General features: G+C 45.1%; 1 protein-coding gene across 2 annotated transcripts in view; it reads right to left on the bottom strand.

The window, feature by feature from the left end:
• Window positions 1-17,073, bottom strand: part of LRP4 (LDL receptor related protein 4) — a 103,807-nt gene extending 86,734 nt beyond the window's left edge. The window contains exon 1 of one of the 2 annotated variants that reach the window (XM_066583375.1): window positions 16,588-17,073. In XM_066583375.1, coding sequence (XP_066439472.1) covers window positions 16,588-16,639 — 52 coding nt within the window. In that variant the 5' untranslated portion in view covers window positions 16,640-17,073. The remainder of the gene's footprint in view (window positions 1-16,587) is intronic. The other variant, XM_066583374.1, reaches the window with a different exon arrangement.
• Between the last annotated feature and the right edge of the window lie 312 nt (window positions 17,074-17,385).

Genomic DNA, 17,385 nt, shown 5'->3' with positions numbered 1-17,385 from the left:
TGAGTGACACCTTTCACACAAATAAGGGAAATAGAGCAATACCTCCACAGTGCCACCTATTGGAAAGCAGCATTCCTCCAAGTCAATGAAAGACTCTTTATACAAGCCTTGTAACAATTCCCAGTCATTGTTACAAGGCTTGTATAAAGAGTCTAACATTGACTTGAAGGAATGCTGCATTCCAATAGGTGGCAGTGTGGAGGTATTGTTCCAGCTCCCCCATTTACATATTACCCAGAGGAGCATGAACGGCCTTTTAAGTCTCCTCACTCACTGTCTAGGTGCTCTTCCTAAGGAGGAAAGATAGTGTTTCTGAACCTTTCACACAGGAGCAGTAATTGCTCACCGAATGAAAGCAGAGTGCGCCGGAGTTCTATCGTCACCCTTCCTCCTTTCAGAGTAAACAGGCAGTCCTTCATTGATTAACAACTGCCTGTTTACACAAACAGATTGTATTCAGGTTTTTATGCCTGCATAAAATGAATGAACGATAAGCGAACAAGTTATTGTTAGTCACTCGATCGCTAGTAGTGTCCATACTGAATAGTTGTAGCGTGATTAGATGAACCGTCTTGTCACCCAAGACCCTAAAACTGGTTCCCCCTTGGCCTATAAAAGGCTCTCGGAGGTCCCTTGTGTGTAGTGACCTCTTCTTCCACTTGTGTAGAGCTTGTTGACCACTAGATGCCTCTACGACACAGAGAAGAGAGTTCACCCCGTTACCAGAGTCTGAGAGGGGGGCGTTATTGGGATGTGAGAAGCTGGAGGGTCATATTCATGAATTGTCCCCCACAGGTCCATTCTGACTAGACTTTCAGGAGGTGTTGGGACCAGTGGGTGTGTGAGGGCACACAAGGCGACCGGTTCAGGGCACCTGACAGACCATCAGTAGAGAGGATCGAGGATGAGAAGATCCAGATGTTTTGTTGTCCGCCATCCAGAGACACGTGGCGCCATCATTACACTAGTTTCTGTCTGAACCATTTCCAGGTGCTTGGCTGAAGGTAGTTTCATCTCAAGGGAACGATTAAGTGTACGGTCTTTGACACAACTTCCATTTGCAGTGATGTCGTGAATGATAAAACTGGACGCTACTGAGTGGAACTGGGTTGTCTTCAGCAACAAATCCAGGTTTGGTTTGGGTGCTGATGACGGCCATGTTCGTGTCTGGAGATCTAGAGGCGAGCACCCCAATCCTGACTTTGCTGTGGAGCGGCACACTGCCCCCTGCTGGTGTGATGGTCTGGGAGGGGACCATCACATACAATAGTCGGTCACACCTAGTAGTGGTATAAGGGACAATGACAGCTCATTAATATGTTCAGTACATCCTGCAGCCACGTGTTCCGCTCATGACAGCTTCCAAAAGCATTTTCTAGGAGGATAATCCTCGGCCGCACACATATGGGGGTCACAGGAACCTCCACAATATTGTCACATTGCCCGGTCCCCAGATTTATCGCCAGTAGAACATATAAGTGACCATCTGGGACACCAATTTTGAGAGCCTACGACATTGCATGATCAGAGCAGTGTTTCTCAACTCCAGTTCTCAGGGACCCCCCCCCCCCCCCCAACAGGTCATGTTTTTAGGATTTCCTCAGTATTGCACAAGTGATGTAATTATTGTCAGTGTCTCAGACATGGCCACAGATGTTCTTACCATAGGATATCCTGAAAACATGACCTGTTGGGGGTCCCTGAGGACTGGAGTTGAAACACTGATCTAGAGGCTCAGTTTCAACAAATGCGGAGCAATATGCCGCAGGATACCATACAGAACCTGTATAGCAGTACAACAGGGTACTAGAACCTCCATGTCTTCCAGTATAACATCGTCTTGTATCCAAGCTAGAGGTGCCCCAACAGGGTACTAGAGCCTCCATGCCCACATCACATCTTATATCCAAGCTAGAGGTGGTACAACAGGGTACTAGACTCTCCATACCAGCCCGTATCACATCTTGTATGCAAGCTAGAGGCGGCCCAACAGGGTACTAGAGCCTCCATGCCCACCCGTGTCACATCTTGTATCCAAGCTAGAAGCAGCCCAACAGGGTACTAGAGTCTCCCTACAAGGGGTCAGTTCTCCACAATAAATAATTTTGCTCCAATATTGTAATCACTTATATCAATGTTACAATTACACAGAGAAAGTTTCATTTGATTCCCACAACTTCTAGGGGAGGGATTTTTTTTGATAATGAATGTATATCTTCAACATATCCTGGGGCCTCAGCTTTAATTAAATTAAAATTTCAAGGAGCACTTCAAAAACGTTATAACATTAGTTACTTTGATTAAAAGAAGTCCTTACACGACTTCTTACATGCCAACAAATATCCGGATAGCATGATGGCATCGTTCCAGCAGATATGAAAGTACAAGTTCTAAATTACTTTGTTGGCTGTCCTCACCCGTCCTCCACTGCTTTCCAACTTTAAAAAAAAGAACACTTCAGTTATAACTGAAACTCTGTATAAATGTGCCCTCACACCTTCAATATAGTTGTCTGCCGATTCTCCCAACTTCCCCATACACCTGAGCCCTCGATTCAGTTGAGCATCTGCAGTGTCCGAGGAGCGGGCCCTCAGCCGAGGAAACAGCGGGTTAGAAAAGGGTCCCGTTACGGGGCTCTAAAATCTCCTCCCCTGGGGGTAGCACGGGACCAACCCCATTACTGCTGGGGGAGATCACAGGGGTTGTAACCAGGGGTTACCTCAAGTCCAGCTGTCACACATGACGTCACAGTTCAGTCCTCTGCGGCGGATCTCTCAGATGTAATAAAGTAGTCCACACACAGGGCAACTTTCTGAACAAGAACCAGAAACAGTCGATTCTGTTTGTTTATTTGAAGCCAAGTTCAAGAGTTTTCAGTAAACAGTCTTTGTACAAAAACAAGTCATATTGGTGCAATCAGGAGGATTCTCGGGGCATCAGGGTAATCCACAGTCCAAGTTATTTGTGAAATTCCTCTCCAGCAAACTCTCTCTCTCTTCTTCTCACTATAAAGTGGTTTGTCCTTCTCAGCGCTTAGCAGAAGCGTTGAGGTCTCCTGGGTCAAATGAGCCCAGGCTGAGCACGGGGAAGCCGCTCGGCCTCCTCCATGCTCCACACACAGACTGATCTGTCCGGCCAGACTTCTCCTAGACTCGATTGGACTTCCTGAAGCTCCTACCTCCTACATTCTATTCTTGCAAACACATATACATTACATGATCACCTGACCACAAACGATACATTTTTCAGACAGGACAGAACATACCAGACATTAAAGGGGTTGTCTCGCGGCGAAAGCGAAAAAAAAAATTTTTTCACTTACCCCCGCATTCTGCCCTGTTAAAAAGAAAGCATAGGTTAGTTTTCAAAAAGCACATTGCACTTACCTGCATCAGTGTTCTGCAGCTTCTTCTATTCTTCTTTTAAAGATGGCGCCGCTGGTCTTCTCCCACGGTGGACCGCGGGTCTTCTCCCATGGTGCACCGTGGATTTTCTTCCCCTTCCTTGGGTTCCATTGCCGATTCCAGCCTCCTGATTGGCTGGAATCGACACACGTGACGGGGCGGAGCTACGATGACGACGCGGTGAGCAGCTCTCCGCCACGAGCGGCCCCATTCACCAGGCAGAAGACAGCACAGCGCAAGCGCGTCTAAAAAAGCAAGAAGCCAGCGAAATTAGACGGAGCCATGGAGACGGGGACGCCAGCAACGGAGCAGGTAAGTGAATAACTTCTGTATGGCTCATATTTAATGCACGATGTATATTACAAAGTGCATTAATATGGCCATACAGAAGTGTATAACCCCACTTGCTTTCGCGAGACAACCCCTTTAACTCTCTCAGTCCTGCAACCATTCAATTCACATAAACCTAATGCATGCCACAAACAAGACATTGACACGAGACAGACATAGAACATTATAGGAGGGGCTCTACTAACTCTGGGCCACTACACTTCCTTGGGTTTACAAATTGTAAGGGTGCGTTTACACAGGCTGATAGTTCCCCAAGAGATCGTTCAATTGCGTGTAAGCACAGGACCCGACAGGGCAAGAATCGCTAGCTTGTTGTAGTTGCTTGGTTTTCAGCTCACGTAAAACCAAACGACTTGTCGACCCAGATAAAAAACAGTCACTCATCCAACTCCATTAAGTGAGCAATCTTCTCTGCTATGTAAAAGCAAAGAAGCCATAATCATTGGGATTCTGGTTGGGCACTTAAAGGGCTTGCGTTGTACCTGTATAGCAAGTTATCTCCTATCCACAGGATAGGTAATAACTTGCTGATCAGTGGGGGTCTCACCACTCAGACCCCCGCCGACCCCAAAGAACAGAGGTCTCATCTCCCCCATCCTTCTCACTGCCGGGAGACTGTATAGAGTGCCGGTCGCACAAAGGCACCAGCACTCCATTCACTTTCAATGGGACCCGAAAGGCATCCACTCGGAAATTTCTGTCACTACCATTGCGACGCATGGAGTGCTAACTGCATGTTTGGCCAAAGCTGCATTCAACATGACGTCACAGCAGGGGAAGAAGCGATCCCCGCAGGGATAGTAGAGGAGACACGGAGTCCCATTCTCCAAATCGGCATGGGTCTTCCCAGTCAATCAGCAAGTTATTGACTACCCACAGTTATCCTATGGATAGGAGATAACTTGCTATTCTGATTCAATCCCTTTAAGCGCCTGCCAGTCTACTTGTGTAAATGTACCCCAAAGTCGTTGCCTGGCACGTTTGGCAGTGGCTTATCTCTAGAGAGAACAAAAAAAGCATTGGGTCACTGAAGTTCAAGGTGCCTGACATCAGAGGCAATTCAGGTTACCCCCATACGCATGTGATGGTCATCCGATCCTGCTGAAATCAGCAGGCTTGATCAACTTTTTCCTAAAGTGTATGAGCACCTTTATGCCTAGTGCAGGGCCAAAAATGCGTGGAGCACAACAAATTGATTTTTTTGTGTCATGCACCACGCTTTTCAAGGGCTGCATTGCCATACAGGCGCCATCTGGGTGCGGTATGCACAAAGATATCTTAGAACTAATAAAAAGTAAGTCTCGTTATTTGCATAACACCAGCTTATTCTGCAGTGCTTTCAGGTAATTTATTTATTAACCCCCACCAAGCTGGGTACTCATTTTACCGACCTCGGAGGGATGGAAGGCAGAGCCAACCCTGAGCTGTCTACCTGAACCAAGCGGGGGTTGAACGAACAACCCTATGGTCATGAGCGAGAGCTTAGGACTGCATTTCTGCTGTCTTAACACTCTGCGTCACACGAGTTGAGAATAGCTCTGTAGGTAGGAATCTGATGGAACATGCCAAAATTATTTTTCTTGCCCAATTCATAAATTATCTGATGGAGAAAAACCTTTGTATGCCACCATATATAATCCGAGCTCATGCACCATCACAGCTTTTTACAAAACAGTCGTAAGACGGCCGTGTGTAAGAGCTTTTAGTATGTTCTCTCCATGTACACAGTTTTTTTTTTGAGAGGGTCAAGGGGTTCCCCTCCCCACTTAAAAAACATTTATGACATATTCACAGCATCCGCCATAAGTGTCTGATGGTGGCCCAAGAGATGGTACAGACTTATAGGAAGGTTGGTACCATCGCCTGGGCCACCATCAGACAAGGTACCAAGTTAAGAGTTGGTAGGCAGCAAACTGGACCGCCACATGGAGAGGTGATCGTACATGTATGCAGCTCTCTCCATTGACATCCAAGGAGGTTACGAGTTGGAAAATAAGCGGCACAGTAATGATGTTTGGGTTGTTGAGCCCATCGAAGGTTGTCCACTCCAGTCTAGGTAATTATCCATGGTAGGACTATTTTTGATATACGAGAAGGGAACAGAAGAGCATATGCCCCTCAGAAATGTTATGTGAATGAGTACAAAGCTTAGACTCTTCACACGAACGTCATAGCTTCCATTTATCATGAAAGTGTTTGTAACCGGATCCCATCAAACCTTGATAGACTTACACTGGGATCCAACAGGTTTCCCTCCGAACTCAAGCATTTTTAATGGCAAGAATAGGATAGGTCATCAACTGAAGATTGCTGGGGATCCAACACTCACAAGCCCCCCGCAATCTGCCGTATCATAATACAGCTCCGAACATCGGTCAGTCACCCAAAGTGCTACTGTAGGCTTTCTCCCATTCATTTCAATGGAAGAGAGCCTGCAATACCATACTGAGCTGCTGCAGTGTACAGAGCAGCGGGAAACAGCTAATCAGCATGGGTTCCGGACGCCTGCTGATTCCCTCCCTAGGTGTGACTGCACCCCTATAGCTACACCTCCGACACTATATATCTAATGAACAATTCAATGGGTTTTATAGGAACTCGAATACTGGAAATAACATTGCAATTACCCCATATTTGCATACGGTGGAAAAAACAAGTAAAAACGCCTTTCCAGCAAGTTTAAGAGTGTTTAGTGCAAGCATCCAGCTAACTGCATTGACTAAAGATGCTGCCGTAATTACTATAGAAACAGAAAGCCGTACAATTAATTAACGTTACAGGATGTTCAAGTCTGACAGCACAAAAGGCAATAAAAACAACAAAAGAACAATCGCTGCAGCAAATGGAACTCCCAGGAAACCATCACCAATAGTAATTTATGCCGGTTTAGGTTGTACCGCGTCTTTGGATGACATTTTGCAAAATATGACAAAAAACACAGTACGAGCACAACATGTGAACGAGAACCCCTCCAATATACAAGTGTGCGAAGAGCGATGCATCTCAGAGACCCCGCTCAGATCCTCTCCGGCAGGTAATGACATGTCTGTATAGTCAGGTGATCACTCCAGCCAATGACTGACCTTTGTGGTCTCATGCCGTATAGTGCTGAGGCTAGTGATTGGTTGCAGTAGTCATGTGAGTATAAGGACACACCACCACTGCAGCATAGTAGTAACTTAGTAACTTTTTAACATCTCACCTTTACTCACATTTTGCTTTAATTCAGAAAACCCCTTTAAGCAGATATTTTTCTCACACATTGGAAAATGGCTAGAAGGAATCCTTAAGGGCTTATTCACAGATGATTTTAACGTTCGAGCTTGAAACTGACAGAACTTGGACCCAATAAAGTCAATGTGTATTCACACGTGCAGTCTGTTTTCATGGACCAATGGTCCGTGCAAAAACAATCACAGCGTGTCTTATTGTTGTACGATTCTCGCACCAGAATGGCCCATTTAAGTCAGTCAATGGGTATGTTGTAGAACAGAGCGCACATGCATGGCATGCAAGTGCTTTTCGTTTTTTTTCTCCTACGCACCCATTGACTTCAATGGGAGTGTTAAATGACATCAATTGGTTAAGATTTCTTTTTAATCACACGCGCAGAAATGATTGCACTCGGATAACATTTATGCCTTAAACAGAACAAAAAAGGGATGCAAAACGCACATAAACCTGCACTGAAATCCGTCAGCTTCTCATGTGAACGAGGCCCAAGGCTAGGTGCACAGTAGCCACAACTGCAAGTCGCGCCCAACTAACTCAGGTGCAACACGCATGGGACGGCACACCGACACCAGTCCGTGCGTTGCCCGATATACACAGACACGGCATATTTGCATACGCTGCTATGTCCCAATCATGAAACAGACAGCAATCATACATGCTAGGGGTTTATTCATGTGGACCATTGGTTGATGTGAATAGCTTCATAGGCCTATAACAGGGCCATGTGCTGCCTGTGGAATTACATGGAGAGCACAAGGCCCCCCCCCCCCATTGACTTCAGTACCACTCCGGTTGAAGACAGAGGTCTGGTTATAGATTTTGCATTGGCATTAAGGCTTCAAGTTACCCTTTTGCTTATTATATTTATAAAGGACATAAAAGCAGAGGAAATTTATACAATCTTGTGCCAGGGAGCGTGCCCGGAAGTGCCAATCAGGTTGCTGCTTCATTTTCCAAAGCATCTCTGAAACATAGGATCTGCAATCTGATTGAAGGACAATTATAGACAAATACCCCAGACAGACTTTCGAGCACAAAAAAATAAAAAGTTTTGATCATACTCATTAGAGTAGAAAAAAAAAATGCTGTCACCCAGCGTCCTTTGCAACAAGTCTATAGAGCATTCTCTAACATGTGTCAATCAATTTGGCTAAACCATCTGAGCTCAAACAGTAACCCCCCCACCCATTATGGGTTATTTAAAGGTCCTAGACATCTGAAAGCGTGTCCCCTTGTCACTCAGAAATACCAGAGCCCCTTAACCCATTGTACATCAGTGCAGTTTAGACGTCATCTCCCCTCAGGCACTAAATGGATTAAGAACGGATTCCACCCTCCAATAGCAGAGCTGCATACCCAGTTCCCAACCCTGAGGGCATCCAGATTTGAGGAATTACCAATTAGTCCACACGACAATGTGCCTGCTTTACATATGAATGGAATATATTGGTTTGGGGTATTCCCAAAACGTGCCCTTGCCAAAGTTCCCTTGGGATTGGAGAGAAAGCTCCTGAACTTAGCGGCCAAATCTGGTCAATTAAAGAGGTTTCGCAGCACATCAAGACTAAGCGGCTTCCAGATCTTTGCATTAATTATAAAATAGCGTAATTGGCCATCTGACGGGGATCAGGAGTATTTAATACGCTTACCTATACAGCCATCAAATTAACTATCCCACTTTACACTTGTAATCTGTCTGTATTCAGAATAGACGGGAATTAATTGGAAAGTGCCGGCGTGCGGGACGAACACCGCGATGACAAAACCATACTATTCCCATTATACTAACCGTGGATGGAAGGCTGCTATTTCACGAGCTCGCGGGTTTTCTTCCTTGACAGCTACGAGGCTGAACCTGCACTATTACACAATCGATAACAGCACTAGTGTAAGGCCTCATGTCCACGGGCAAAAGAATTAAAATCTGCAGCGGATTTTAACTCTTCTCCTGCCCGCGGATCCGCGCCCCATAGGGATGCATTGACCACCCGCGGGGTAGATAAATACCCGCGGATTGTCAATAAAAGTGATTTAAAAAAAAAAAAAATGGAGCATGAAAAAATCCGGACCATGCTCCATTTTCATGCGGGTCTCCCGCGAGGACGGCTCCCGCGGGCTTCTATTGAAGCCTATGGAAGCCGTCCGGATCCGCGGGAGACAAAAATCAGATTTTACTCACACGCTCCGGTTCTTCTCTTCGCCGCGGCTCCATCTTCTCTCAGTCGCAGCCGGATCATTTTGCTTCGGGCCGGCGCATGCGCATCCGCCGGGCCGAAAAAAAAGAAGAAGATCTGGCCGCGACGCAGAGAAGATGACGAGGCAGCGAAGGAAGTATCCGGAGCGGGCGGGAGGTAAGTTTATTCTGATTTATTCTTGTTTTCAGCTCTCATGTCCGCGGGGCAGGAGGGACCCGCTACGGATTCTCCATGGAGAATCCGTAGCGGGCCTGATTTTCCCCGTGGACATGAGGCCTAATAGCAGCCCATGGCTATGATCACACAGGGCGAATTTGCTGCAAAGTGTCTGCAGCGGACATTCAGCAGCACATCTACGCCATTTGGTGTAGAATTCAAGTCCACATCTGAACAGACTCACACGTAGCGGAATTGGTGCAGATCAGTCACAGACTTCGCTGCTTCAGTTGAAGGGGTGAAATCAGCTTTGGATCTGCGGCAAACAGCACCAAGTAGATTGGCGGAGTCGGACACAAATTTTGGAGCGGATCCACACCAAAATCCTCTATGTGTGGACATGCCCTTTGAGACCTTTTACACAGGATGGAATATTCTGTATTCGGTCCCTAAATTCAGCACTCCTAACTGAGGATTTGAAAGCAGAATTGCCGCCAGAATTTCCACTTCTGCGTGTTAGCGGTGAGGGTTTTGGGGCTGAACATTCCACATCAGTGTTGCGGAATATTCTATCCTATGTGAAAAGGTCCCTTAGAATACCATTTTACAGCAGTGTTTCTCCCCTGCAAAACACAAGTGAAGAAATCCGAATTGCAGCCGACATGTGGCTTGTCACAGCTTGAACTGACAAGTCCAGGTGCCAGCCACAATCAGCATAGCAAGGGAGAAACACTTGTGTAATGGCGCCCCAAGGCTGGGTTCACACTTTGTGTTTTTTCTGAACTGCATTCAGGAATGCACCACAAACACCCAGTGTGAATGCAGCCTTGGACTTCACAATACGTGAATGCAATTTCATATACAGCTGATTTTTTTATTTTTTTTAAGCAAAGTCTATGGCAAGATCACATCTGATCCTAATGCTTCTAAAGATGCAATCATCATCACCACTATGAGTGTCAGTTGTCTCCATTTCCACCCAATAGTTGCCATTTATGTATTTGGAAAGCATATGTATCGGCCTGGCATGCAGCCAAATGAACATTAACATACAGGTACATAAGCGCCCAACTACCACCCCCAACAACTAGGTCTTCTCACACAATACTACAGTCATTCAGAGTCCCGCCGAAATTAGGGTTCAACCATCTGTATCCAATGTATATGGCCAACTCCAGTCCACACGCACAGTTCGTATGGCGCCAGAATATAGAAATACTCTTTCCCTCCAGAATCCAATGAAACAATTGACTTTTTAAAATTTGGGTCAGACTCCATATAAGCAACAGTAAAAGCCTTGGTGGCATACCCGGCTACCGTAGGACCCTAATAGACTTTTATGGGTGTCCACTACTCTCAAAACAACACAGCTGTAATATACTGCAGCCACCTACATGATCCATCAACCTCCATAGCATTGCTTAGAGGGGATAGAATTGTTGCAAACTCTCAGCTGTGAGAACTATTAAATCTGTAGCAGAAGTCTTGAAACTAGAGAAGAACTGGAACACAGGAGATATATAAACTCATCACCCCTTTAAGGGTGGCAGTACCCTCTATGGCCAATAACCACATGCTGATTACTGCCAATTACCCAAAACCATGGCAAGTCCTGGTGCAGCCCAACTCCACACAATGCCCATGTAAATAAGCTCTTGAAGTCACTGGGGCAACAGACTGAAAAATGTCCAAATTAAACTGGAACAGGTCATTAAGAGTGGTCACCATACTGACTGCTTCCTGTCCCTTGTCACAAAGAAGCGACTTTCCAAATGCAGAACCAGTAAAGGTGGCCGCCCACATCAGATAGAGGCAAGTTGAACAACCTTTGAACAAACAATGGTCTGACGAGCGATCGTTTTGCCAACAGAGCAATACACATCATAGCCCATATTGGCCTTTATAGTTGTTTAAACTGGCCATACATGTTTATGGACGCCAAGCGACGTACGAAAGATCTCCCTTTTAAAGATGGTTTACAGAAATATGCTTCATAAGAAGCAAATTTTTTTTCCAACAGAGTCAATTTTTATGAAGACACGGATAATGAGTCATTGGTCAGGTAAGACAATCGTTCGTTGTTTGACCCAATTACTATGGACTACATCGTCTGTTTTTAGCTACATTAGTTTATGGGCACCTTTAGGCTTTCCATCTACGTTTTAGGGCTTGTTCACATATTATTCCCTTCATTCAGTTTCCTTCAGAGCTTCCATGAAAAAGTGATTCATAAGAAACCCATTCACTTTTACTGTTGAAACGGAGACCAACAGGTCTCCGTTTCAGCAGGTTTCAATTCGTTTCCAACATTTTGAGCTGGAAAGAATAACTTTGTGGACCATATTCTTCTTTCGGGCTCAGAAATTCAGAGACAGAGACTTCTTGGCTTCTGTTTTAGCAGTAGAACTGAACGTTTCCATCCAGGTTCTGTCCGAATCTCTGAGGATTCCGACGTAATCCCCGACGCAAACCCTGGATGGAGGGATAAAACCAAGATGTGAGCAAGCCCTTTGATAGTCAACGTTTTCTGCACATAACATATTGAGATCTTGATGACATCACATCATGTGATCCATTTGTTGATGAGATGCGGGAATTGTTTCTTCTCATTACGTTCCCCGTTACATGGGCTTTCAATAGCCGGTTTTGTTTCAAGCTAACTCAGGGTGGAAGCTCGGGAATTTTCAAGGTTGCTAAAGGGCAATCTATGTACTGTAGAGCAATTCAATTCAGAAATCCAGCTGATAGCCTACTAGCAAGTTCCTTTTAGACCCCTACTACAAATCAGAGGGAAAAAAAAAAAAGCGCCACAAAAACATAAAAAAGTTGTTTGATCCATCAGCTCAACTATGCATTGTGTAACAGAGTGGAGAACATAAGCATGACTGGATAGAAAGCAGAATCCATCAACATGCAGCTTCATATAAGAACATTGAGGGTCATGAGATGCTTCCACCGACAATTCTCCAAGATCAAGCTCCCACATAAATCTGGAAAGGACTTGAAACTCTTGAGTGCTGCTCAAGCCTCGGATAAGGTAGAAGCTGAGATACAGTGTTCTAGTTTCATTGAGAGCTTCATGGCATCAATGCAACTTAATTTTGAGAACCCAGTGAGTACTCTAGCTCACAAACCATAGTGTTAGCTTCTGATACATCTCAATATCATGTCTAGAAACACATCAAAGTGAGGGATCTAGGAACGATTTGCTTTTATTGCCACCAGAGGAAAGGAGGTCATCAATCAATTTTTAGGTACTCTGACCATATGGTTCCTATGTTGTATCCAGTTCTGATCATCCAGGTTCTTCATATCGTTGAACAGTAAGGACTGCCAAAGAACTCATGTCACGTATCTACTAGTGGAATAATGGAAGAAGCAATGTTACAATTCAACTGACTGAGTAGTCAGGACTGGCTGCCTGAGGAAGGGTCCCCCCGAAACGTCACTACTATTGGCATGTACCCATGGAAGCGCTCCTGCCTTGTGGCCTTGGCGTGCTGTTTGAGGACTTTATGAGCATGGAGGTGACAAGTCTTGTATGTATGTCTATTTTCAATTTGATAAAAAGGGACTTTTAATATCTGCAGTTTTGTTTAAAGATGATAATTATGCAAAAACAAATAATTGGGATTCACATTGTGCTGCAGCGCATGCCGAGTGCAACACTTTGGACTGAACTGTTCTTTCCTCCAGCAGCACAAGCTGAAGGACCATCTAGCTGGCAGCATAGACATGTGACTGATAGATATTGGCAAGTGCACCAATGTGGCTCAGCGGTCAGCATTGTTGCTGTGTGGTATTAGGTTCAAATCCATCCAAAGGTAATATCTGCAATACATCCCACGGGTTATCTCCCACTCTCCATAAATATACTGCTAAGTTAATTAGATATTTATGAAATTGCCCGAATGCATAGGCGAATGTGCGTGCCCTTTTACATGGCCTGATAACTGGGCAAGAATGTTCATAGAAACTTTCATTTGCCCAATCAGGTTGTGCGAAGTGGCACCTGATCAGCGGATAAACGGGCAAACATCTATTGTGTAGCCAAAGATCAACATTACGGCAGCACATCTCATGCGAACGGGAGACGCGCTACCGACAATGATAATACTATACTAGAGATGAACAATCGCATTACCACATTGGTCTGCATAAGGGTGCATTCACACGAGCGAGCTTTGTGCATTGCGAGACACACACAAATACCAAAAACTTAGTGCGAGTCCACAGAAATGTCGACCATTGTTTCCAATGGGTGGGGAAATTGGATCACAAATGTACAAGCGATTGCAATTTTAGATTTCCCCCATTGATAATATATGCACTTGCAGTGAACATCGCAAATATACAAGCGCAATATCAGTCTGAATTTCTTGGAATGGTATCGCTTCCCTGTGTGGATGCGCCCTTAGGCCACTCACACGGGGCGCTTTTTTTTTGTTTGTTTGTTTTTTTACAGCATTTAGCACTTTGGTTCAAGCACCGCTCTAAGACATCTCCATTGATTTTAAATGGGGCTTCTCAGACAAGCGTTCAAACGCGGCGTCTCTAATGCTGCGATTTTCGAAACGCTGCCTGCTCTTTTTTAGTGCGTTTCAGCGTTTAATGCACCTCATCATCACCCATTGCAGTTATGGGCTGCGTTAAAAAAAACCTCTGGCAAATAGTTTGAAAATGCCGTCCAAAAACACTGTAAAACACTGCGTTTTAAACGCGGTCTTTCTGCAGACGCCAGTGTGAGCGCGGCCTTAGGCACACGCGTAGTTGCAGAACGCAGGAGGAGCTACACTGATTACAGCATAGTCTCTGAACGGAGACTCCAGGGGTTTGGTAGAATCAATGTCGGTCTCATGCGTTTGAAAACGCGCGTGTGTAATAGTCTAAAGGCTTTTTAAATATTGTACATTTATAGGAGGACCGGCGCACTGTCAACCTTTCAAAAGGATAATGCCGAAACTGCTGCCTTTATCACTAAGGATGGCGTGGGAGGCCATTTTCACACAGCCAAGAAAAATCGTGCGAGATTTGTGTGTTGCAAGACCCACAAATATGAACCCCATTCTGTTGAATGGGGTCATATACATGAGCAATTTTTTTTTCTGCATCGCGGTGTACATAAGAAAAAATAAATAAATAACTAAAATAGCGGCATGTTCTATCTTTGCGCGTTTCCTCAGAACGCGTCGCCTATTATTTTCAATGGAGTTGGCAAAGCATCGCATGGCGTGTGATGTGCACGCGAGTGTGATGCGAGGTTTCCTACTGAAGACATTGTTCGCTACTAACACAAAGACGCCTCCCATCTGCGGCAATATTGCCCGCTGGTGAGCGTGATATCGGGCTGAGTTTCACTGCCCAATATCGCACTCGCCCATATGAAATTTGCTTGGTACTGTGGTTTATTGGGTACCCATCCGGAACCAACTAATGATACTTAAGTCTTAGAAAAAACAAAAACGCCAGAAATCTATGACCTTCAATGAGGGTTATTGGAATAAAAAAAAAAAAAAAAAAGCGTATTCGCACCTTGATAGGAGATCTGCAGTTATTGTGATGGCGGCGATCGGGGCTGTTTGATAAAAGTTGTTCCACCTGCTACTGACAAGGAATGAATTACAATATCCAATAGTAGGACTCGTTTAACAAACAATTATGACCAGTTTCGAATTTTGCCGCAACCTGGATAGTATTACTATAATTTGCGTTCAAAATTCAAGAGCGAATGTTTTCTCTAAATGCTACAACTGCACGGATGATGACTTTTCCGACCAAATGAACATATATCCATCACTTAGAACTCGTTTTCCATGCGTCTGTCTCCGTGACCTACAGTGCAAATAGCAAAATGCTGGACAGATTTTTTTATCACATGGTGTTTCACAATAAAAGTGTAAAAGAATCAAGGCATAAAAATGCAGAAGTCAAGTTAAAAAAGCAACAAGACCGTAACCAAATAAACAGCATAGACTGTAATCAACGCTGCACAGATCACGCCAGCCATGAGACACTGCAGATATGTGGGGTACAGTAAGGGACTGTCACACTGGACAGTATAGGGAGGGTTCTAGTCTCTCCTTGTGCAGAGCACCTAGACTTGGGGACCTTTTACACGTGCAGAATATTTCCGTAAGACCCAACCTAAAGATGCAGCTTAATTTGCTGCTGCGGATTTCTGTTCCAAAAATGCATGTATACATGCATAGCCATAAGGCTATGTATGCATGCTCCTCTGGGAAATTTAATATACTACCCCCCCCCCCCCCCTTGCGTACTGGACAGTATGGTAATGAGACCTGTAGATTCTGTCAGCACAAGGAACGCAGTACACAGGCGGGTTAGATCTGCAGTCATAGAAATGACAAACTGCAAAATGTAAGGACATACGGGAGCAAAAAAAAAAAAAAAAAAAATGCAGCATTTATACCGTAACGACGAGCTTAGTGCAGAAAAAAAAAGGAGTACTGACTACAACTAAATGAGCATAGAAGACCTAGCCCATTAAAGGGCACAGCAGTGCGGAGGGGATTAGCAATCAAAATGGGTATAATAGTGCGACATCAACTTGAGTCACAATACGTATTTCTACAGAGAGATGGGGACATAGTGACACCCACCTGGCAGAGCAGTGGCCAACACTATAGCCAGGTATGGCGGTAACGTCATTTATCATGAACAACCCCATCTACAACTAGATGAGCAGGCATACCTACCCTATGAAAAGGGCACAGCAATGCGTAGGGGATTAACAAGCAAAAGGGGTAGAATAGTGCAACATCAACTCGCAATTTGTATATCTAAAGACTCATCAGGAGTGATGGGGTCATAGTGACATCCACCTGCAGCAGCAAATACTAAAGCCAGGTATAGGGGTAACAGCATTCATCAACCCCATATTTTACAGACAACCATCAGGTTTCTACTGGGTCCGTACTACGCAGGTACCTGCAGAAGCAATAGCGCAGTGATGCATAAACAACAGGTACAGATAGGATGTAGCCCAATGGAAGCCGGCGGGGATTATTAGATCCCTATATCTGGAAGTTCTAATAGTAAAGAACCCTTTAAATCATAAAAGGCAAAACATCCTAATAACCATCCAGCAGCATTCGAAAGTTAGGAGAACCCGAGAAAGAAATTAAAAGATCATGTGAAAACAATTGCAACGTGTAAAGAGCAGACAATACAGGAGATGTTACAATGTTTCTGGCTGCTGCAGTGTAACAATGTAACAAGCTGCTCACCTGGCAGACACAGAAGCAGCAGTGCCACATAAGAGCCCTCCAGCAGCCTCATTCCCAAGGTGCCCAGAACTTGCCCTCTTCACAGATCCTTCCAAGCTGCAGGTGAGTCAGATCCAAGGAGAAAGAAAGTAATGACTTAGTGATCCCACAGATCTTCCTTGATCTCTCTTCGCAAGCAGCTCCTCATGTCTGCAGTCCAGAGCTGGTGATCCTGCCAGTGCATGCCCTATATGTGGCAGCACATGTGGTGCTAGTAGTCTTGCCTGCTTGCTCCCTTGTCCTGCAGAGCTGGAGTCCTGGCTGTTCCCACTTTGGCCCAGGATATCTGCAGGATCCCCCTTTACCTTGCTGTCTACAGTAATGAATGGCACTGCCTGCTGCTATTTCCCAGAGCAAATGCCTTCTCGCCCCCTCTGTGCTGTCTGCTGATTTACTGCCTGACTCTCTGCTCCACTGTCTCCCCCTCTGGGCTTCACTTTATTCTGTGTCCTACCCTCACTGCCTCCCAAGCCTCTTGTGGAACAAACCAACTGAGACAACAGCAGGGGGGGATCACCTCCCATTTGTTTCCTAAATTAACCTAGGAGTCACCACAGATTGACTAGTGGGTTTCTGGGGGAGTTGTGGGTGAGAGCTTGGTGGTCGTAAAAATAAGGGTGGGGGTCTTGTGATAGTAAGAGCAGTGTTATAGGAGAGGAAGGAGAGTCCTACTAACCTGAGTGTGAAGTCCTTCAGTCTCCTGTTGGATCTTTTTACAAACTTGTAAAGACTAGGTGAATGGGACACAATGGCTGCTAA

This window comes from Eleutherodactylus coqui, chromosome 11 (assembly GCF_035609145.1).
Source record: "Eleutherodactylus coqui strain aEleCoq1 chromosome 11, aEleCoq1.hap1, whole genome shotgun sequence".
Taxonomy (NCBI): Eukaryota; Metazoa; Chordata; class Amphibia; order Anura; family Eleutherodactylidae; genus Eleutherodactylus; species Eleutherodactylus coqui.
Note: the sequence above shows the minus strand (reverse complement) of the source record. Positions and strands in the feature narration are given on the sequence as shown.